The 23,121-nt window shown below is 36.2% G+C and overlaps 3 protein-coding genes across 3 annotated transcripts; 2 read left to right on the top strand and 1 right to left on the bottom strand.

Annotated features, from left to right (window-relative positions):
* Positions 1-1,567: 1,567 nt before the first annotated feature.
* On the top strand, positions 1,568-5,063 carry LOC122044969. The gene is made up of 3 exons (XM_042605002.1): positions 1,568-1,708; positions 2,037-2,218; positions 4,660-5,063. The coding sequence occupies exons 2-3, from the start codon at positions 2,037-2,039 to the stop codon at positions 4,844-4,846; spliced, it is 369 nt and encodes a 122-aa protein (XP_042460936.1). The 5' UTR covers positions 1,568-1,708; the 3' UTR covers positions 4,847-5,063.
* A 185-nt stretch (positions 5,064-5,248) lies between these two features.
* LOC122044966 (pentatricopeptide repeat-containing protein At3g49240, mitochondrial-like) lies at positions 5,249-7,403 on the bottom strand. The gene has a single exon (XM_042605000.1). It carries the CDS (start codon positions 7,344-7,346, stop codon positions 5,433-5,435), a length of 1,914 nt encoding a protein of 637 aa, XP_042460934.1. The 5' UTR covers positions 7,347-7,403; the 3' UTR covers positions 5,249-5,432.
* A 10,071-nt stretch (positions 7,404-17,474) lies between these two features.
* On the top strand, positions 17,475-20,261 carry LOC122048064 (putative ubiquitin-conjugating enzyme E2 38). Its single transcript, XM_042609672.1, has 6 exons — positions 17,475-17,521; positions 17,595-17,871; positions 18,062-18,125; positions 18,839-18,978; positions 19,062-19,373; positions 19,706-20,261. Exons 1-6 carry the CDS (start codon positions 17,475-17,477, stop codon positions 20,063-20,065), a joined length of 1,200 nt encoding a protein of 399 aa, XP_042465606.1. The 3' UTR covers positions 20,066-20,261.
* Positions 20,262-23,121: the final 2,860 nt, after the last annotated feature.

Here is a 23,121-nt window from a genome sequence, read left to right as displayed (position 1 = left end):
GGATCCATTTATATTTTTTTAAAAAAGAAAATTATAAAGAGAATTTATTTTCTCTCGATGTGCGCATGTGAGCTGCAGGTAATAGGCTTATTAGTGATGATAATTTCATCCATATTCGTTGGAGGATCCGACATCCGATCTAAATAGAGGAGGGTATAGAAGGATTATTAATACTCGAATATCTGATTAAATAATGTATATATATATATATTAAAGATTTTTTTTTTCTAAAATTGATTTATTATTATTTTTTATATTAGTAGGAGATTATATATATGTTTAATTTATTGTTTTTAATTATATATATATATATTTTAATAGGATGTTAATTTTAATATATTTTTATTGAATGATAATAACTCTATAGAAAGAAGAAACATTATACGTATAGAAGATATTCGATTCTTTAATGGGTATGAGTATATCCATCGGATATCCTATATCCGATGGGTATGGGTACAGAGGATATAAAATCCGATCCGAATTCGATCCATTGTTATCCCTATACTTTATTTAATGTTTTTAAAATTTTTATTTATTTTTTTATTCTTTTATAGTTTTATTAAATATTTTTAAATTTTTATAGAATTATTATTATTACATAAATAAATGTATAAATTTTAAAATACTAATATAATTATAAATATTAAATTAAAATATTAATTAATATTATATATGGTAAATGAATTTATAAAGAACGATAAGTGAAAACTATAAAATATAAATAAAAATGAATAAATTGAGGGTAAACCTTTATAATAATAGGAAGAGATTTATAATGGTAGAAAGAGGATTTAAAAGAAGTGAAATTTAAAATTTTGATGTGATAGTAATATGAGGTTGGATTTTTTGATCCGTAAATTGCGAATAAGAAGATGGTCTATTTTTTTAGACCTTTGATTTGGATGGAGCTCACCTATTTAAAAGTGGAGTCTATCTAAATTAAAGATCCTCATGTAAGGGACCATTTCCTGATCCACAATTTGTAGATCAGAGGATCTCTATTGTAGTAATATGACAAGCATAAACTTTTATAATAGATTAACGATTGTAGGTAGAGTTGTCGGACAGATTAAATCATGACAGGCTGGGTTGACTTGTGGTGGATCGACCATTTAGTGGGATGGATCAATCTGTCATCTTAGCAAATTAGAAAATTCTCAACCTAATCCAAGGCACGTTGTGGGTTAGGCAAACTAACTCATGGGTCAATTAAAAATAAAAAAAAATTAATATCTCCAACATTTTACTTTCAAAAGATTTCATTAATTAAATTTATCCAAAAAAAATACATTAAATATAAATGGATACAAAAGTGTACAACATAAAAAAAATTATTTTTATTTTAAAATTATAATAAAATAATAATAAAATAATATAAAATTTGATTTATATGTATTTCTGCCGGTCAATCCAAACCCATTGCTTATCGACCTGCACGGATTACAAATCTAGTCGGATCAATCTATAGTCAACTTAAATTGATAAAATTTTAATTTAATCTATTTAAATTTTACATTTAAAGTGAAATCGTGTCATAGTTTTTCATTTTCTTGCAGTAGAATTACCAAATTGCGCACGATGAGCCCTAGCACTCGAAATTACCAAACTACCCCCATTGGACTGGATGAATAAATTCCGGATGTCTTGATCGAAATCGTTGCGGTTGCTCTCCACTCTGCGATTTCTTCCCTCCGGAGTCGTTACGGTAATCTCCTCGTTTTTTTCCTTCTAGATTTGCTGGTCATACGCGTTCTCGATCTAAATTTCTCCGAATGGTTCGAGATTTAGTTAGATCTAGGGTTTGCATCTCGCCGATCCCTTCCATTTTCGATCATAGTATAATTTTTTTAACGAAAAGAGATCGTAGTTGAGTTTTAGAATGCTATGGATCACTAAAGATGTCCTTGTGCTTCCCATTTTTTGTTTTTTCCCCCAGAATTTATACTTGTTTACTTATTTTTGCTTGCTATAAATGAATGGCTTATGGAATTATGCAGCTAAGTTTTTGGCATTGGCTTTGTTGTAATTTGTAGATGGCGGCGAGACTACAGCAGCTGCGATCGAAGGCTGTGCAAGCTTCTGGGTTTGTGTGTAAGCACGGAGGCGCTTACTACAAGGAGCTTCTGGAGAAGAACAAACATCACATTGTGCAGCCGCCGACCATCGAAAAGTGCCAAGAATTGTCAAAGCAGCTCTTTTACACCCGTCTTGCGAGGTCCGCCTCTTTATCAATTATCTTTGCCTTGCTGCTCTATTGGGCATGAAGACTGATGAACATGAGAATGGTTTTTTCCTCTTCATTACGTGATTTTATTTGTCTTGCTCAACATAGATATTGCTTATTTCGGCATCTGATGTCGATTAAGTCACAAGGTTTATCTGCAACAGGTTAAGTAAAATATATTCAGGCAGCTGATAGTTAGGTTACTTTGTTTGTCTGCAGATCCTTCCATAGACGGCCAATTGGATTTTTTTTTTAATTTTATGTATTCATCTTTTCTTGTGGGCCATGTTTTTCCCTAAACTGTTAATAATAGATTTTGGTGCAATTATGATGTTCTAATCAATAAAGTCATCAACTTTTTCTTGATTTTCTGTTGAAACTGACAGTATATATACATTGTGATTGTAGATAATTAATTTCTCTATCAGATACATTTGGAGTTTCTTTGTTGCTAAGTATGTCCAGTTTTTATTCCACTTAAAACTGTCATCAACTTCATTTAACTATGAAAAAAGATATAATATTTGCAAACTAAAAGTGAATTTATTTACTTTCCATGTACTCTTAGTGATAAACAGTTATGTCATTTGGGTTGACTGCCGTTGAATTGAATTTGAAAGATTAAAATTGTTGTTTATGCAGTTGGATTCTTTTAAATTTTTAATCAAGGCGATATAGCCCCTATCGGTGATTTGTCATTAGCCAATATGTGCTTCTCACCTTCAGTGATTTCTTATTAAAAATGGCATGCCCTAGGCCGAGCGCTTTCCCCTTAAGCTATGGGGTGGTGTGGTATTCCACGGGAGAGGTTTTGTCGTGGCACACAATGCAGATTTGTGTGACTGGCATATACTAAACTTTTTTTTTTGCTTGCTTTGACTGCTCTTCTGTGCTGGTACAAGTGTTAGAGCGAGGTATAAGACGACAATTCTAGTTTTCTTTAGAGATTATTTTTGTTTATTTTGAATATATAAACAAAATCTAATTTAGGCATCACAGTTAATAATCTTGGAATACAACTAAGTTGATGAGCATATATGGTATGCTGGTGAAATACTCTTAGCTTCTTCAGCTTGTGGTGACATTTTATACTCGAACAAAATACATATTGCCCCTCTAGCTGATGACCAAAACTATAAATATTGTAAGAATATCCATATCAGCAATAATTCTAGTGAAAAAAGGCTTATAGTTCAGTATTCAACTTGTGAAGAACTGGTGTTTAATACTAAGGTCATAAATTGCATATATTTCAACAAATAACCTTTTTTCAAGTGTTTTAGATATTCAGACTCAGTGAAATTTGTATTTTTTTTTTTTTTTGTATCTTACTGCTTGTACATATTGTAAGTTCGTAGATAAGTACTGAGTAATAAATTGCAACTATGAGAAAACTTTCTTGCAATAATTTCTGGTTTGGATTGTATTAAGTTCCCAGGAATGATAGATCTATCATTAATCTGATGTGGTTGAGATAATTGATGAATGCTTCTTTTTTTAAGTATTCCAATTAGTCATCTTGTTACCTAGTGCTCTTCCTGCTTTTTCAACTATGATTTTTGGTCTTGGTTTACTTGAGTGGATAACTAGCAAGGGGAGGGGAAGGGAGAGAAAAGAAAAGATGTATATGAGCTTCATGATTGATGTGAAATTCTTTGATCCTTTCCCTCTTCCTCTCCCTTCCCCTTCTACCTTTTTACCTAAGTAAACCAAACCTTAATGTTGTAATGCAATTATGACAGTTCTCATTTTATAATTTTAAGTGCATCCAATTAGTACATGGAAGGATCAAATCAAGCTAACTAAATGGAAGTGAAAGCTTTGATTTATCAAATATAGCTTCGTTTCAACCTGAAAATGAACATGATTTCAGTTTTAGTTTTATTTCAAATCTGGGGACAACAATAAACCAATAAAATATATATGTAGTACTTAACATATTATTTGATGAATTATTTATATTAAATAATACCGATAATATTTTTCATTTTTGGTTTAACCAAATCTAATCACCTACTTTCACTTTGAAAATCTGTTAATTATTTTGTTTAGGTAAATTTAGAAATTTTTGTAGAAAATTGATAAACCTAACTATGCTCCCACCCATAGTAAAACATGCTTCAAGATTGCAAGTTCCAATATTTATCTTTGTTGTAAGCTTAAGTTTTCAAGATGAATCTCTGTGAATGGGGAAAACATGGACAATTATTTACCACAGCCCCCAAATTCATCTAACCCATGTTAAACATTTGATTTTAAATGGTTACCCAGAAATGATTGTTTCACTATGCTATTAAATTTGCTTATCGTGCATGATCCTGTGATTGTTTAAATTGTAGAATCATTTCTTAAACTATGAAGGTAGCTGCTCAAAGTAATCTATTTTTCCTTCATTGCCAGCAATGAACATATCTAACATACTTTTATTACAGCATCCCTGGTCGCTACGAGTCATTCTGGAAGGAGCTTGATGGAGTCAAGAACATATGGCGAAACAGAAAAGATCTCAAAGTCGAGGATGCTGGAATTGCAGCATTATTTGGGCTCGAGTTGTATGCGTGGTTCTGTGTGGGCGAGATAGCGGGAAGAGGATTTACTTTCACTGGTTACTACGTCTAAAATCTAAAACTAGGTCTGTCTTTTAAGGTTTTTGCTGGTGGATAATGGGTTTTTCTTTCATCACAATTTTTGATTTTGCCCCCCTAATTCATCAAGCTGCGAGTCAGCTAGACAAAATTGTAAGTGGAATAATTTGGAGGCTTACTTCCCATCTCAGTCAACTATGTGTTCTTGCTTTGAGCCAGATGAAGGAAACTATTATCGAGAAGGTTGTAAAGTGTAGAGTTCAGCCTTTCTTTACTTTCAATAAGGTTGTTGAAGTTCTCTCAAATTGTGGTTTGAAGTTCAAAATTGATGTGTTTAGAGGTCATGAAGATTCCACAGCCAAGAATTTCAAGTAGCTGGACAGCTCCAGTTAATCTGAAGTTCCCAGTTCATGCTGACCATCATCAACAGGTCATCTGATCTTCTACTATTTGCAAAGGAATCAGTCACTCTACTATCTGTTCCTCATTTTAGCATTCTACTTTGTTAACACCTTGTTTAAAACAAGTAATACAGACATAATATTATTGTTCAAACAATGAAGACAACTAAATTCACCCTCATTGCTTCCCCTTCAGCTATTCCACAAGCAGCTTCATGTTCATAACAGATGATTCACTGTCTTTTCTTCACCAAACAATCCACCTAAAGGAGCAGAGGAACCATTGGCAGGCGACTCCTCATCGGTCGCATCCTTCTTGTATCGTAGCATCACTTCCATGGCTTCGACACAAGCTCTCGCAGCAGCTGCTCGGTTCTCAGCATCTTCCCTCTTCTTCTTGGCTCGTTCCTCTTTAGCAAGAGCCTCGGCTCTAGCTCTCTCTTCCGCTTCCCGGGCCAACTGTTCTGCCTTCTCCCTCTTGAGATCCTCATACAATTTTTCCAACTCCTCTCTACCTTCTTCCCTAAACACCTCATCCACAAACTCCTTCATTTGTTCACTAAATGCGACTCCATCATCAAGGAACAAACCTTTAAGCATCTTAAGACCATCATCCAGCCGCCTAGCATCGAGGAAACCCTTCAGTAACAATTCATAACTAGTAGCATTCGGTTTTACTTCCCTCTCCAACATCCGGTCGAAGAACTTGTCTGCGTCGTCTAGGCGTTGGATCTTCACTAGTCCTCCAATGACTTTATTGTATGAATTTGCATTTGGCCTCAGCCCCAACTCCTCCATCTTGTGGAAATATGCAGTGGCATCATCTGCCCGATTCACTCCGAAGCACGCTTCGACCAGTAATCCATATGTGCATTCATCCGGATTGATCCTGCGATCGCTCATCTCTTTGTACAACTCCTCTGCCTCGGCGACCAACTTGTTACTGCCAAGATGTCCGATCAAATTGTTGTATGACTGCGTATCCGGGGTGCATTGCTGCTCGCCCATCCGCCAGAAGACCATGACGGCGTCTTGAAACCTCCCTGCGAGGCAGTGACCATCTATCATCACGTTGAAGCTCCCCAAATCGACTGTGAACCTCCTCGGCGGACTGTGCTGCTTCAGCATTCTGCCGAATAGGTTGATGGCCTCCTCGAGCTTCCCGTTCCTTCCCAAAGCGTCCAGCACCAAATTGTAGCTCACTGCATCAAACTTAACCTTCGAGTCATCACCAAGGACGTCGCGGTAGATCTCCATTGCTTGCTCCTCCATCTTCTTCCCGAAGTAGCCTTTCATGAGGCTCCCGTACACGATGCCATTGAGAATCTTCTCGCCGCCAAGTTTCTCCTGCAGTTCCTCGTAGAGGGTGATGGCTGTTTCAGGCACGCCATTTTTGATGAAGCCCTGCATGATGTGGTTGTAGACGACGGGGTCAGGGGGCATAAAAGCCTTGGCGAGCATTTCGTCCTTGAGTTCGACTGCTTGCTGGAGGTTGCCGTTGTCGACCAGACCCTTGGCGAGGATTCGCCATGTGGAGGGGGCGGGAGGAAAGAGGGCGTCGTCCTTGAGGAGGAGACGGAAGTTCTCGAGGGCGATGCCGGTCCTGCCGCAGTCGCAATAGGACTGGATCAGGAGGTTCAAGGTGATGATGGTGGGAGCGATGTTGGCCTGGGTAATGAAGCGATGGAGGGCGAGGAGATCGGCGTGGCGGGATCGGAGGAGGAGGGCGCGGAGGACGGCGTTGGCGGTGAAGATGGTGGGCTGGCAATTGGAGTAGACGGAGTGTCGGACGAGGGAAGCGGCCTCATCAAGGTCGTTGTCGCGGATTAGGGCGAGGATGCGGTTGTGGAGGACGAGGCGACTGCCGGAGAGGGCTAAGATGGACTCCGGCGGCTTCGGGGCGCTAGGGTTGGGCGAGGAGGCGGCGGGAGGAGACTGCTTCTGGTGGACAAGGGAGGAGGCGGGCTCGATGCGAAGGCGGCGCTTGCGGCGGCGGCGATCTGCGGCGGCCTCCTCCGGAGTAGCGTAGGAGAGGAAGCGGACGCGGGAGACGGAGGCAAACGGCGTGAAAGGGAAGTAGGATTTCAGGGATTTGAGGTGGTGGGAGATGCGTAGAAGCTTCGACATCGCCATTTCTTCTCCGTCGAGGTTTTGGTCTGTAGAGACAGAGTTGAACGAGGGTTTTTAAGGTTTGCACGAAGATACACGAACGGGCCAATTAATACCATATATGGGCCTGGGTAAGGCCCAGCATACTATCCATAGGTTCGAGTTCGAGTGAAACAGTGAAGATTTTGAAGCCCAAGAAGGCGATGATGGATCGGGCGTTCGGTAAGGCACGCGCTGCCACCCCTATGGATACTGTCTACTCGCATCTCAAAGTATTAACATGTTTCTCGAAACTTTCCTAAGAAAGGATATATCATAAAGTGCCTCTAACACATTTCCTCAAATAAGCACGTAAATCGTTGTAAGTTGATGGGCTGGAAGCTTTTCTAAAGAACTATTTGCCGATGAAATATTCTCTGTCCTTTCCGACATAAATTTTCAAAAGAATACGATAAGACAGATATCTAAGTTCGGCTATAGGCCGATCGACTGCAACTAGGCCGGTATATCACCAGCTCGATCGTATAACATGCAGCTACTGATCTGTTCTTCATTCAGCTTTCATGTTATCGGAGAGGCGCATTATGCTCGATCGGCCCTTATATTTGATCGGCAAGGACGATGGGCCGGGTAATTTTGTATTCAGCTCTAAACCTCATCTGCAAGTTATGGAGGAAACCGATCTAACAGTCTGGTCGGCCCTTCATGCCCGACTGGCATCGAGATCCCGCTCAACCAACCCTGCTTGGTTCGTAGTTTTCAAGTTCATCCGACTCTACGATTTTGACCATTTGATTTTGACCTCCATATTAACCGTTCCTCATTGCTTTGACTTATTTTTGAAGGGTCCATCATTATCACCGTATCAGTTACACTTTTTAATAATCAGCAGTAGATTTGGCCCTAGTTCGGAACTAGGTACCCAATTGTTATCAATAGGGCAGATTATCTACAAATTCACAGGGAGTTCAGAACTGAAAATACTTGTCAGAAGAAAAAAAAGAAACAAACTGTTCAATTTCTCAAAATTTCAGTGACACCATAAACCAATGCGTAAATGATTTCTCACTGAGGTTGAAGACTTACTACGAGATTAATGGATTCCGGCGTATGAAGTTCCTGTCATACGGGATCCCGAGGAAGAATTCATTATACATAGTATTATCTTACTTTTTACAAGAGATTATTTTCAGAATTTAAATCTGTGATCTTTTGATCCCATGATAATAATTTTATCATGTAAAAACTCCCCTTTGAATAATAATGTAAATATATATAATCAATCATCGGAAAAAAAAAGAACAGTGGCACAGTTAAGAAGAAAATACCATCTGATAATTGGAGTCTTAATCTATGTCTTCGCTACCCATATCAAATACCGACACCTGGACACCAACAAATGGACAGTATGTATCTCTAATGATTTTTTTTTTTTTTTTTGGAAGATCAACCTTTTCAAACCACACTTGAAGAAAAAAAAAATATTCTTTTTGAAAATTCTTAATTTTTTTTTGAAAATTCTTGAGAAAACTCCTTTTGAAAACTCTTGAAAAAATTCGTTTTGAAAAATCTTTCTTCTGAAGAAAAACAAAATCCTTTTGGAAATTCTTAAAAAAATTTAAAATATTTTGAAAAACTTTGGAAATTTTTTAATTAAAATTTTAAACATTAAAACACTTGAGAATTTTCATAATATAAAATATTGGAAAAATACCTTTACTAATTGAAAATTATGAAAGACTTTTAAAAGTTAAGTGAATATTTTCAAAATTGGTCTTTCAAAAGTATGTGTAGAAAGTCTTAACCAATGTCAATATTATTGGTGTAAAACCTTAGAAGTTTACATCTTAGAAGAATCTTCGGTCATATTTTTTTTATGTGTGTCAAAGGGAGAGAGATTAGCTTAAGTTATAAAATTTTGAAATTTAGATCCCCTTTCCTTTAGTTGACATAAGAAGCCCTTTTGAGTGTAACTTAAGAGTATTGTCAAACATTTAAAAAAAATATATTGTTAGTGCAATCAACCGTCAGGGTTTTGATATTTGACAATATACTAGTGTTTGACTAAGGGCTAATCCAAACAGTACAAGATGTTGGAAAGTGAGACAAGAGTGAAGCCTAGTCGGGTCAAATATTAATCGAATAACTAGCAAGAGTGAAGTCTAGTCTAGTCAGGTCAAAGGTTAATTGGATGATTAGCAATGATAAAGTCTAGTTAGGTTAAAGGATGATTGAATGACTAACAAGGGCAAGACTTAGCAAGTTAATGAGAACTAGATGTTAAGCAAAAGACCAGTTAGGTCAAGGGCAACATAATGATTAGCAAGGAAAGTTTAAGCAGGTTAGAGAGAATCGGATGTTAGGCAAGGAAAAAGTTCAAGCATATCAAGGTGATCAGATGCTTAGTCCAAATAGGTCAAGGGTGACCGAATATTTAGCAAAGCAAGTCCAGACAAGTCAATGGTGACCAAATGTCTGGCAAGTGGTAAGTCTAAGTAGGTGAAAGTGACCAGATGTTTGCTGAAAGGAAAAATCCTAATAGAATAAACTTTATGTAGAAGTCTTAGAGGAGTAAACTCTAAGCAAGAACCAAGTAAACCTAATAGGTCAGATATATTACAAGATTATGTTTTATTGGTTGATTGCGCATATTCTAGGTGCTCTAGAGTCTGAGTGACCGAGACAAGTCCAAGAGCTTGGATAAGGATAAGCTGCAATGGATCGAGCTAGATAAAGTTTTACCTAGAGAACGTAATGTCAACATCCAAGCGTCCGGAAGGGATCTAGGCGCCCGATCCGGGTAAGACACAATGGGATAATGCTTCGGTGAGAAAGCACCACGTTAGTAATCCAGGTTCCCGGGGATGATCCAGGCACCTGGACATGGATAAGTCACGATTAAGTCATATCATATGAAGCTCTACTGTAGGCGTTTGAAAGGGCTTCCAACCTCCTGGATTTAGTCTATATAAGAAACCATGAACATAACCTTCAAATTATCAATTCCATCAATCACTTCATCATCGATTTGTGTGTTCTGTGCTCAAGGTTCTACTTGTACGATTGGGGACGAGCCGGGAGAAGTGCGCGATACTTAGGACTTTCAGATCGACTCAACCACAAGTGTTTGTATTTATTTATATACTGTTTTATTTGATCTATTTTTTATTGTGCCTTACAAAGTGTAAGAAATTTTTCTTCCTCCAAAAATTATCTGGAAGGAGAAAGTTCTAGTGGACTTACGCTAAGTGCGTAGACCTTAGACCTAGCACCCTAGGGGTTGTGAACCAAGTAAAACTCCTTTGTTTGTCTTGGTTGTTTTTATTTCTATATTTCCACTGCGTACTAACGACTTTGATAGAACGAACAACATAAAATAAAGATGAAAGCGAGCAAGTGGTATTCACCCACTCTAGTGCATCATTAATCCTACACCCTAGGCTCAGGATGGTGCTCTAATACTTCACCAAGTCAGGATCTATGTTTCTCTTGCTGAGCCTTCTTAGTCTCTTCCATATTAATATATGTTTCAGCCTGAGCAAGCATGATGTCATAATCAACAGACAGTTTCTTTAATAGAGACTAAAAAAGACTCTTCGTCCTGTAATCCTTGAACAAATGTGCCCGTTAAAATCTCAAGAACAACAAACGAGATTTCCTATGCAGTGTTGGTGAACCGTTTTATATATATTTCTTCAGAGATTCCTAAGGCTTTTGCTTGAGATTAAATAAACTGACAGAGATAGGAGGGTACCTTTTCGAACTAAAAAAATGGCACAAAAATAAGGTAGTGAAGTTATCAAATGAATGGATAGATCTTGACCATAATGTATTGAACCATTACCGAGCAAGCCCGATTAAAGTAGTGCAGAAGACTTAACACTTGACCCCCTCAATATATTGATGTAAAGGGTTGGGTTTTCAAAGTGACATATGTCTAGGTTAGTCGCCCCATTATATTTCGTAATTTGAGGAGGTCGGAAGTGCTTAGGTAGAGCTTCTTTCAAAACCTCCTTGTAGAAGGGTACTTGTTGGCCGTCTATCCTTTTAGACATTATCAGCTTCATAGGTACTTCAACTACATGCCTTTTCTCTGGGCAATAGATGGCGAGCATGACACCCAAGGGTTCAAGATCCATAGGTCACTTATCAGGGTGATAAAGGAAGCCTGGGAACTTTGCGATTGAAGCTCAGGTATTGGCGGCCTTCCAATAGGGGTTGCCTCTTCTTCTTCAGCACAAGGAGCTTAAGCCTACCTTAAGGCCTCCTCCACTATAGTGACAACCATGTGTGAAGATTTCCAACGAAAAAGGTTTCCCCGTAGCTTCTTCTCGTCCACTAAGCACGATCGAAGAATGTTCACATATCTGTACAATGAAGGACTACCATTACTCTCATGGTTGGGCCTTCCCGCGAGCATCCGGTCACTCTTGACCTGCTCCGGGTCTCCCCGCGAGCACCGGTCACCCTAACCTGCTCCGGCCCTTTCCCGTAAGCATCCGATCACCCCTACATGGCATCTGGTTACACTTAACCTGCTCCGGGTCTCCCTGCGAGCACCCGTCATCCTAACCTGCTCCGGACCTTTCCTGCAAGCATTCGTTCACCTTGACCTACTTCGGGCCTCCTCGCGAGCATCTGGTTTGGACCATGGCTTTGATATCAATTATTGCGTCTAAAAGGAATGCACATATCTCTACAATGATATGATATTGTCCACTTTGGGTCTAAGCCCTCATCACTTTGCTTTTGAGCTCTTTCCAAAAGGTCTCATACCAATGGATATATCATACATTCTTTTAAACTCATGATCTTTTCCAAATCTTTTCAATGTGTGACTTTGATTGAATCCCAATACAAAGCATTGTAATTTTTCGTTTAGTAGAGACAATGCCAAGTTGATGGGTTCTTCTTCATCCACTTGGGCTCCTCCCTACACCATCTCTAATTGAACTCGTAGAAAATTAGGGCTTGTCGACAATGAACTTACGCCGCATCCTGCAACATAAATGTTGTTAGTGTTGGGTTGGCTTTACCAGTGTTGCCCCTTCAATGGTCAAGGCAGTGAAGATCTGGATAAAGAAAGACTTGTGATAAGGCGAGTGTGCGAGAATAAAAATAGAAAGTGTGTAATGGAAAAGAGGGGCCAGAAGAAAACAATCATAACTTGTCATACCTTCGTCAACCCTTATATAGTTGCTTCCCAAGGAACAACGGCTGAAAGGAATCTCCATATGTCGTGTCACATCTCCTCCCTTTTCTTCTTGAGGAGCTATTAGAGAACAATTGTCAGGAAGAACCTCCACATAGCATGACACTTCTGCTCCCGTTATCCCTTTGTGAAGTTGTTAGGGAACAACCATTAAGGAATCTCCACATGGTGTGTCATATTTCCTCCCGTTATCCCTTTGTGAGACTGTTAGGAACAACTATTAGGGGATTCTCCATGTGGCGTGCCACGTTTACTCTCGTTATCTCTTTGTGAATTTGTTAGGAAACAACTGTTAGGGGCACGTTTACTCTCGTTATCCCTTTGCGAAGTTGTTAGGGAACAACCGTTTGGGGAAACTCCAAGTGGCATCGCTTGGTCTGACAATTCCCATGGCGACCACATGTTGCATGGTTACTCCTGCGCACAACGAAACCATCATTCAAGATGTTTTAACCCGTACAGGATTCTCGACTGAGAAAGGATGATGAGCATGAGCAATGAAGATCAGTTCATGTGGGCACTCTGAATACCATCATATGTTTTCCCTTTTAATCGGACTGAAAAGTATAATGAATGAAGTCCGACTGAGTAATAAAGATCGACCGTGCAAGCACTTTGGATACCATCACTATTTTATTTTACTTTTTTATAATGCAGATGTTAGACTTTGTTCGATTAATCTAAGAAATAGATGACTTTTTCTCTCCCGATTAGCTTATGGGATAAATCCTAAGTATAGCTTTTTTACTTAGAGGTCAACATTCATTTTTATTGGTATTCGAACTTTGATCGTCTTCTTTATTCTCGTAAATATTTAACTACTACATCACATTTGTAGGGGCACTAGGCTTGCACATCTATATATTGAAATTTTTGATATACTTGATATTTAATATGATATTATATGATGTTGATTTAAAATTGTATTATATCATAATGTTTAATATGACATAAGATATAGCGTTATGTAACCAGTTCTACACAAAAGCGTTCTACTAAAATGTATCAAAAAGTTCGCCAGGGGCGGAAAGGGTTTATGCCTCGTGATGGATCCTCTACCCTGATAATTTTATCGTTATTGTTCCAATTCCCCATGGCACGGTCCATCAGCGGACACATGTCACTCTTCAATTAAAACAAAGTCTATCCGACTAAATTGCATCGATCCTACTACTCGGATAGGATTTTTGGCTCCACCAATTCGCCTCGCCACGGGAATTGCAAGCCACGTGAATATAGAATTTATACTAATAAATATATAGTATATTGAAATTTTTGATATACTAGATGTTTAATATGCTGCAAAAGGTTGGAACCGCCAACCCAGCGGCCCCCTCAACCCGGCCCCACAAGTATGAGAGGGAGTAAATCACGGTGAATACGGGCCCAGCTATGACATGGTGGTCTCAGGTGTTTAGCACGGACAGATATTGATGTTATCGCATATGCTGCCGCAGACCCTCGACCTCTCGACTCATGCTGCAAGAATCCATGTCATAACCAGTTGTCCCGCCCGTGGGGGCTTACTAGATGTTTAATATGATATTATATAATGTTGATTTAAAATTTTGTTATGTCAGAATGCTTAATATGACATAAGATATAGAGTTATGTAACCAGTCTTATGCAGAAGCGTTCTATAAATTGCATCAAAAAGTTTGCCAAGGCTAATTATGCCTTGTGACGGATCCTCTACCCTGATAATTTTATTGTTATTGTTCCAATTCCCCATGGCACGATCCATCAGCGGACACATGTCGCTCTTCAATTAAAACAAAGTCTGGCCGACTAAATTGCATCGATCTCGGTACTTGGATAGGATTTTCGGCTCCACCAATTCGCCTCGCCGTGGGGATTGCACGCCACATGAGTATAAAATTTATACTAATAAAAATATAGTATATTGAAATTTTGGATATACTAGATGTTTAATATGATATTATATGATGTTGATTTAAAATTTTCTTATATCATAATGTTTAATATGACATAAGATATAGTATTATGTAACCATCTTTATCCAGAAGCGTTCTACTAAAATGTATCAAAAAGTTCGCTAGGGGAAGAAAGAGTTTATGCCTCGTGACGGATCCTCTACCATAATAATTTTATTGTTATTGTTCTAATTCCCCATGGCACTGTTCATCAACGTACACGTCACTTTTCAATTAAAACAAAGTCTATCCGACTAAATTGCATCGATCGTGGTACTCGGATAGGATTTTCGGCTCCACCAATTCACCTAGCCACGGGAATTGCAAGCCATATGAGTATAGAATTTATACTAATAAAAATATAGTATATTGAAATTTTTGATACACTAGATATTTAATATGATATTATATGATGTTGATTTAAAATTTTCTTATATCAGAATATTTAATATGACAGAAGATATAGAGTTATGTAACCAGCCCTACGCAGAAGTGTTCTACTAAATTGCCTCAAAACGTTTGCCAAGGTGAATTATGCCTTGTGACTAATCCTCTACCCTGATAATTTTATCGTTATCATTCCAATTCCCCATGGCACGGTCCATCAACGGATACATATCGCTCTTCAATTAAAACAAAGTCTGTCCGACTAAATTGCATTGATCCTGATACTCGGATAGGATTTTCAGCTCCGCCAATTCGCCTCGCCACGGGGATTGCAAGCCACGTGAGTATAAAAATTTTACTAATAGAAATATAGTATATTGAAATTTTTGATACACTTGATGTTTAATATGATATTGATTTAAAATTTTCTTGTATAAGAATGTTTAATATGACATAAGATATAGCATTATGTAACCAGCCTTACGCATGAGCGTTCTTCTAAAATGTATCAAAAAGTTCGCCAGGGGCGGAAAGAGTTTATGCCTTGTGACGGATTCTCTACCCTGATAATTTTATAGTTATTGTTCCAATTCCCCATGGCACGGTCCATTAGCGGACACATATTACTCTTCGATTAAAATAAAGCATGTCCAACTAAATTTCATCGATCCTGGTACTCGGATAGGATTTTCGGCTCCACCAATTCGCCTCACCGCGAGAATTGCAAGCCACATGAGTATAGAATTTATACTAATAAATATATAGTATATTGAAATTTTTGATATACTAAATATTTAATATGATATTATACGATGTTGATTAAAAAAATTTTATCTCAGAATGTTTAATATGACATAACATATACAATTATGTAACAAGCCTATTGTAGAAATGTTCTACTAAATTGCATGAAAAAGTTTGCCAAGGTGAATTATGCCTTGTGATAGGGATGACAATTTCACCCGAACTCGATGGAGGATCCGACATCCGACCCGAATGGAGGAGGATATGGATGGACTATCATTACCTAATACCCGACCCGAATACCCGATAAAATAATATATATACATATATTAAAGAAAAATTTCTTTTTCCAAAATTAACTTACAATTTTTGTTGATATTAGGAGGAGACTATATAGATGTTTAATCTATTTTTTTAATTATATATATTTTTTTAATAGGTTGTTAATTTTAATATATTTTTGTTGAATAATAATAGTTGGATAGAAAGAAGAAAAATTATAACTATAGGGTGCGTTTGGTTGGGGGTTATTCTTGATAACCTTGGTTATCCATCCAAGGTTATCAACAAAAACTCTGTTTGGTTTAGGTAATCGATGATTCCCGAGTAATGTTCCATGCCCGACACGTCAGCAAAAGGGGCATGCAATTATCGAATTTTTTTACCCAAAATACTCTCAGATAACATAAAAATGTGACAAAAAAGTAAAATATAAAGAAAAAAATGGAAAATATAAAAAAATAAAATTAAAAAAAACATATTTTTTTTTAAAAAAATAAAAATATTAAAAAATGGTAAAAAATTTAAAAAAATTAAAAAAAAAACATTAAAAAATAGAAAAAACATATTTTTTAAAAAAATATATATAAAAATAATAAAATAGAAAAAACGTAAAAAATTTTAAAAAAGTAAAAAATAATAAAAAAAATGTTAAAAAACATAAAAAAAATTAGAAAAATGTAAAAAACCCTAATTTTTTTTTAAAAAAAACCTAAAAAATAAAAAAGTAAAAAAAATTAAAAAAAAACTTAAAAAATTTAAAATTAAAAAAATATAAAAATATAGTAAAATATAATAGAGTTTAAATAATAATAATAATAATATTATTATTATTATTATTATGTATAGTTGATTTTGTAACTAAGGGTAATATAGTAAAATATTAAACTAGGTTATTCATTAAAATCTTCAAACAAACATATTTTAGTTGCATTACCTAGATTGAACCAAACAAATTTAGTTATGTTTTATTTCCCATAACCTTGGTTATGTGATTACTTGATAATCACATAACCAAGGTTATACATGATAACTTGAACCAAACGCACCCTAGAAGATATCCGATCATTTAATGGGTATGAGTATACCCATTGGAGATCCTATACCCGATGGATATGGGGACGGAGGATATAGAATTCGACCCGAACCCGATCCATTGTTATCCTTACACTAGGGGTGAGCATACGATTAATTCAGTCAATAAATTAATCGAAAATCGATTTAATATTAACTAACCAAATTAAATCAAAATTTTATTAAAATAGAATTAACGAATGAATTACTTCAGTTAACACTTAATTAATTAAATTTATTTAAAATAATAATTAAAAAAAATATTCAAAATTAATATCACTCTTCAATTAAAACAATCCGACTAAATTGCACCGATTCCGGTAATCGGATAGGATTTCTCCGCCAATTCGCCTCGCGGCTCCTCGACTCCGTCGGCGGTATGTTTCCTCCTCGACCCATTAAATCCTGCGGATCGTCATCGCTTCCCCTCCGATCCCTCTTCTCGCTTCCATCTCCTCCTCCTCCGCTTCGCGGGAGCCCTCGTTGGATCGCCCCTGATCTTCGCCATTGGCATTGGAGTCCATGGAGCAGCCGCTGCCGTCACACCCTCCCATCTTCATCGACCCCGAGTGAGCCCTCCTTCCTCGTCGCCCCCCTTTTGATCGCCTGTTTTTTTCTCACGATTTGTCGATTTCGTCATAGGCTTGGCGCTGACACCGGCGAGAAGGATTCCAATTTGGTTTCGGCTGCTAAGTTTGATGATACAGACCTGCCAACTGGTGTTGAAGCACCTGAACCTCGGTTGAAGAATCCTGCTGCAGCCGAAGAGCCAAAAAAGAACAAGAAGATCATTGTTGAAGATGAGATCGATGTGAAGTATAAATCATTTAAGAAATTTGATACTGTTAAAGAACACTCGGATCACTATTTCAGCATCCCAGAGCATCTCGATGGTGTTCCGTCTTGTCGGGAAATTAAGGTAAGTGCCATCACTCTTAGGGATGATAATTTCCATTGATATGGTCATCTGAATCTACCCACCACGGTCGGTGTTATATGATCGATTGCATAAATAATGTGGATGAGATTGATACAGAAGTATAGCCTGGCAGTAGGGCAGGGATGTGGCAACGAATGATGATAATTTCCTAATCTCTTTTTATTAACAGCCTTCAAAAAATTGGGCAAAAAGGATTCAGCTTGAGTGGAAGCTTCTAGAGAAAGATTTACCTGGTAAGATCATTCTATTTTAGGTATTTAATTTAGATATGTTGAATGCCGACTTTATACTCTTTTGTTTATTACAATTGTTTTACACTATAAATTCTCTGATTGTATCAAATGCTTTTATAAGTCTACTGTTTGTGAAGAGTTCTTTTTTTTGCTTTTCAAAATGCTTATATTTAGTTTTTTTAGGATTCATTAACAATTTATAATCAAGTAGGTTGGAAATGCTAGAATTTTAGATGTAAATACAATTCGTAGATCAACTTCTGCACTTGGCATAATTCTGCATATCTAGAGGATTCAGATATCCAAAGTATTACCTTTCTATTAGGTGACAGATTGTGATGTGTTTTATTTTCTGAGAACAAAGTACAAAATTGTGGTTGTTAAATACTTGCCTTGTTTATGATGATGCACATCAAAATCTTTTGGACAAGTCCACTAGTGGCAGTGTTTCTCAGGCAAACAGCACTGAAATTCAAGTTGCTCTGATATTTCAAGTCCAATATTGTTTCCTGATTGTCATTATCAATATTATCAAGTGCTTCTGTGAGAGAATTCACGCCTTTAGATGTCGATTTGTAAGCTGGTCTTATTTGATATCCAGAGAATTAAACTAGAATATTTGGTTATCAGGTTCATCATGTCGTTTCTTTTTGCCATGCTTCTTGGATCTGACATTGTCTGTCTTATTTCTTTCTTTTTCATATCCCGAGCAGAAACAATATATGTTCGCGTATATGAAGGTAGGATGGACATTCTGAGGGCTGTAATTATAGGAGCAGCAGGAACTCCATATCACGATGGTCTATTCTTCTTTGATGTATACTTTCCTCCACAATATCCACATGTTCCTCCTGTATGAAACTTTTCTCACTCTATTTCTATGTAACAATGTTTCTCATGAGTTTAGCCAAATTAACTAGAATTCTCCTTATTTAGATTCTTCATTATCACTCTGGTGGACTCAGACTCAACCCAAACTTGTATAAATATGGGAAGGTTTGTCTTAGCCTTCTGAATACCTGGTATGGCATGGGATGCGAAAGGTGGAATCCATCAAAATCAACAATGTTGCAGGTCTTGGTTTCTATTCAGGCTCTAGTTCTAAATGCAAAGCCATACTTTAATGAGCCAGGATATGCACGAACAACTAATACAGAGTATGGGGAGCAGAAATCCCTCACTTATAATGAAAATACCTTTCTCTTATCCTGCACCACAATGCTATACTCACTACGGAAGCCGCCGATGGTATGTCATTTCGTTTTTGTAGCTTTTATTTAATTCCTTTTATTTTCCTTAAAACTATCAATATTAGTGCCAAACCTGGATGAAAAAGGCAGAAGGTTGTTGTTATTCCTAGATGTCAGCCAAAATTTATCTTAACTTATCAGCCCATCTCAAATAGTTGTCAAACATGGCTTATTGATGATGATCATATTGACGGTCAAGCTATTGGAAGATTTTGTGGATCATGCGTCGTTTCTTGCTTTTTGATCCTGAGTATGACTAGAATAATCGTTGCCATTGTTGATTCATGGCGATTTTGAAAGCTTAACCACTTAACCAACAACATTTTGCAGCATTTTGGTGACTTCGTGGCTGGACATTTCCGTGACCGGGGGCGTACCATCCTAGTCTCATGCAAAGCTTACATGGATGGTGCTCAAGTTGGATGTGTTGTCGGTGAAGGCGAGTTTAAGAGTTGTTCGACCACATTCAAGACATCTTTACAGAGACTATTCGAGGACCTTCTTACGGAATTCACTATTAAAGGCGCTAATTGTGATGGATTCCTGGCCGAGAAGGTGAAAGAAGGAATGAGTAAATACTGCTGGATGCTAGTTTTATCATCGTTCAAACAAGCTGGTAAATACTGCTGGACGCTAGTTTTATCATCGTTCAAACAGGTTGGTAAATATTTTAGTCTTGGCACCCATTAATGGAAAAAAACACAGCAACTGCATCATCTCAGGTTTTTTGGTTTTAGTTTGCTAGGCAATAAATCATTCTAAGGAAATGAGAAGTTTATTTGCATTGCATTTCTTTGGTTCATCAATGATTAATTTGTCTTCTAGGTTGATTTTTCCTTGAGTTTACATTCAATTAGTCGCCCAGTTTAGTTGTTTGTAATTTCCATGCTGGGACTGGTTTTAATGTCTTAATCTTTCAAGAATCTATATGCATATTTTTTTGTCCCTCTCATACTTATTCTATGAAAATTTATTTCTTTATTTATTGATTTATGATGATATCATAAAGTTCAAATATATGAAAAATTTGAGATATTGACGGTTGGACGAGGAGTTGTTCACACTTTCGAATTTGCCTCGTAGTTGGTGTATGGTTGGGTTATTTATCTCCAAAACTAACTGAACTAAAGATTTAGATACCTGAACTGTAATAATAATAAATTTTTCTTCGTCACCATGAAAATTAGGGGTGAGTATTCGATTAAAATTGAACCGAATCGAATCGAACCGATTTTTTTCAAACAAACCGAACCGAATTAATTTTTGATGAAAATTGAACCGAACCGAATCGAATTTTTAATAAAACCGAACAACTCGAATAAATCAATTTTTTCTAAAAATTTGGTTTGTCTTAATAAAAATTTGGTTCGGTCTAAAATTTATGGTGGAAAAAACCGATTTGGTTCAAAAATTGGATCAATTCGGTTTAATCAAATAAAAAAATTCAAAACTGAATCCGAACCGAATTAATCTATTTTTTGGAGAAAAAAAATTGAAATTCTAAATAAACCGAATTAAAATTTTAAATTCGATCGATTTATTCGATTTAACCGAACTTTTGCTCACCCTAATGGAAACATTGATTTTTTGTTATGTGAAATGATATCCATTTAATAAGTCAAAATTATGAAAATATTTTTAAGATATAATAGTTTTTCAAAAATATCTGTTATTAAAATCAAAATACTTACCCTCTCATATTTTTATTTTGCTATAAAAATATCTCTTTTTAAGTTTGAAATATTTGTTTAATTTTTAAGGTTTTTGTTGATAGAGTAGAGATATTGTGATATTAAAATGGACATTAATATGATTTTTAAAGATATTTTTAAAAATGTTGTTAAGTTTTACGAAGATTTTTTAAAATTACCCTTCACAAAACAACACCTTTTTAACGAAAGTATAAAAAAAATCCAAATATGTAATCCAATAATCTTGACTAAAATTTATAAATTGTTTTTCCAAAGTTAAAAATAGCTATTATCATTTCAAGATCAATTCCAAATAATCAATTTTAAGAACGACAAAGTCTAAATAAAATAACCAAGATGATAATATTATATATGAAATCATAATATGTAATAAAAATTTAAATAAGTTTAGTCTTTAAAAATATAGCCACACTATCACACATTGTATTTAAATGAAAGGCAATATATCAGTGGAGTTAGTAGGAGAATGAGACCTAAACACACCAAAAGTGCCCTTTTTAATTAATAACTAAGAAGATAGATAATTATTAATAAGTTTAGATCATTCCAGTTAACCTGTCTGATATTAATATATATAAACTTGTGGTTTGAAAGTTGAGTACAAACATTTGCTTAACCAGCTTTACATGTCACAATGATAAATTAAACTACCTATTATCATCAACAATGTAGGATAATAATAAGAAATTAGTCATCACACACACCGCGTAAATTAGTACCTCACGTCTATAAATTAGACTTGATAAATGTGTGTTAGCACTGATTCTTACTCATAAAAAATTAATTTAATATCGTTGGTCCAAAGTATTTATAGAAACTTCTTCACTTGCGGTGTTGTTAATCTTAAAATATGAAACTAAAGAGAATCATAATAATGCATATTGTAACAATTATCGTCGGATAATTATTACACGTTATAGTAGCTACTGTTGGGTAGCTGCTACACATTGTAGCAACTACTCCACAACAGTTGCTACAAAGTGTAAGTGAAAGTATATTGTATAATTACCCTTCTACCCTCATGGTTCCCAATGTGATAACAAGTGATAACCTCTAAATTGGGCGAGAAAACATTTTGAACCATCCTATTAGGAAGTAGCTCGGTGCCCAACGGTGTCTTCATCTATCAACTTCTCCACAATGCTTGGTTTTCTCCTTCGAAGATTCGCTCTATCATAACTATTTCGTTAGAATTTAGTGTTTTGATTCTTCTCATCTTGTTTAGGGTTTTGATTTTTTAAGGGTTTTGATTCTTCCTATTAGGAAGTAGCTCGGTGCCCGACAATGTCTCCATCTATCAAATTCTCCACGATGCTTGGTTTTCTCCTCCGAAGCTTCGCCTCTATCATAACTATTTCGTTAGAGTTTAGTGTTTTGATTCTTCTCATCTTGTTTAGGGTTTTGATTTTTTTTAAGGGTTTTGATTCTTTTCCTATCTGCTACAATGATTTAAGTTGATTATATATAGGTCTTCACTTTTAAATTCAACTTTCAGGGTTTAGAGTTTAAAAAAGGGGTTGTAACGTTGTATCAACTACTCGACATTAACTGCAACAATGTGGTTAAACCCTACTTGTTGCAAAGTTGTAGCAACTTTGGAAAAATATTTGCCAGATCAATTATCAATAATCATCATAACAATGATGACGACATATATGAAGAAGACTTAACATCTATACTTGTACTATCAAACTTTCATTTCATTTAGTGGTTCATTGAGAAATTGAAGTTAAATAATTGTCTTTAGGCATCATGGTGAGGTTGATAGACAAAGACACCGTCGGGCACCGAGCTACTCCCAAATAGGATGGTTCAAAATGTTTTCTCGCCTGATTTAGAGGTTATCATTTGTCATCACATTGGGAAACATGAGGGTATAAGGGTAATTACACAATATACTTTCACTTTCACATTGTAGCAACTATTGCGAAGTAGTTGCTATAATGTGGGCCTCACGTTGCAACAACTACTGTTTATAGTAGCTACAACTTGAATCATAATATATTAAAATGTATGAAACATAGTGAACTATAA

The sequence above is a fragment of the Zingiber officinale genome, chromosome 2B (assembly GCF_018446385.1).
Source record: "Zingiber officinale cultivar Zhangliang chromosome 2B, Zo_v1.1, whole genome shotgun sequence".
NCBI lineage: Eukaryota > Viridiplantae > Streptophyta > Magnoliopsida > Zingiberales > Zingiberaceae > Zingiber > Zingiber officinale.
This window is presented reverse-complemented; position numbering and strand designations above follow the sequence as displayed.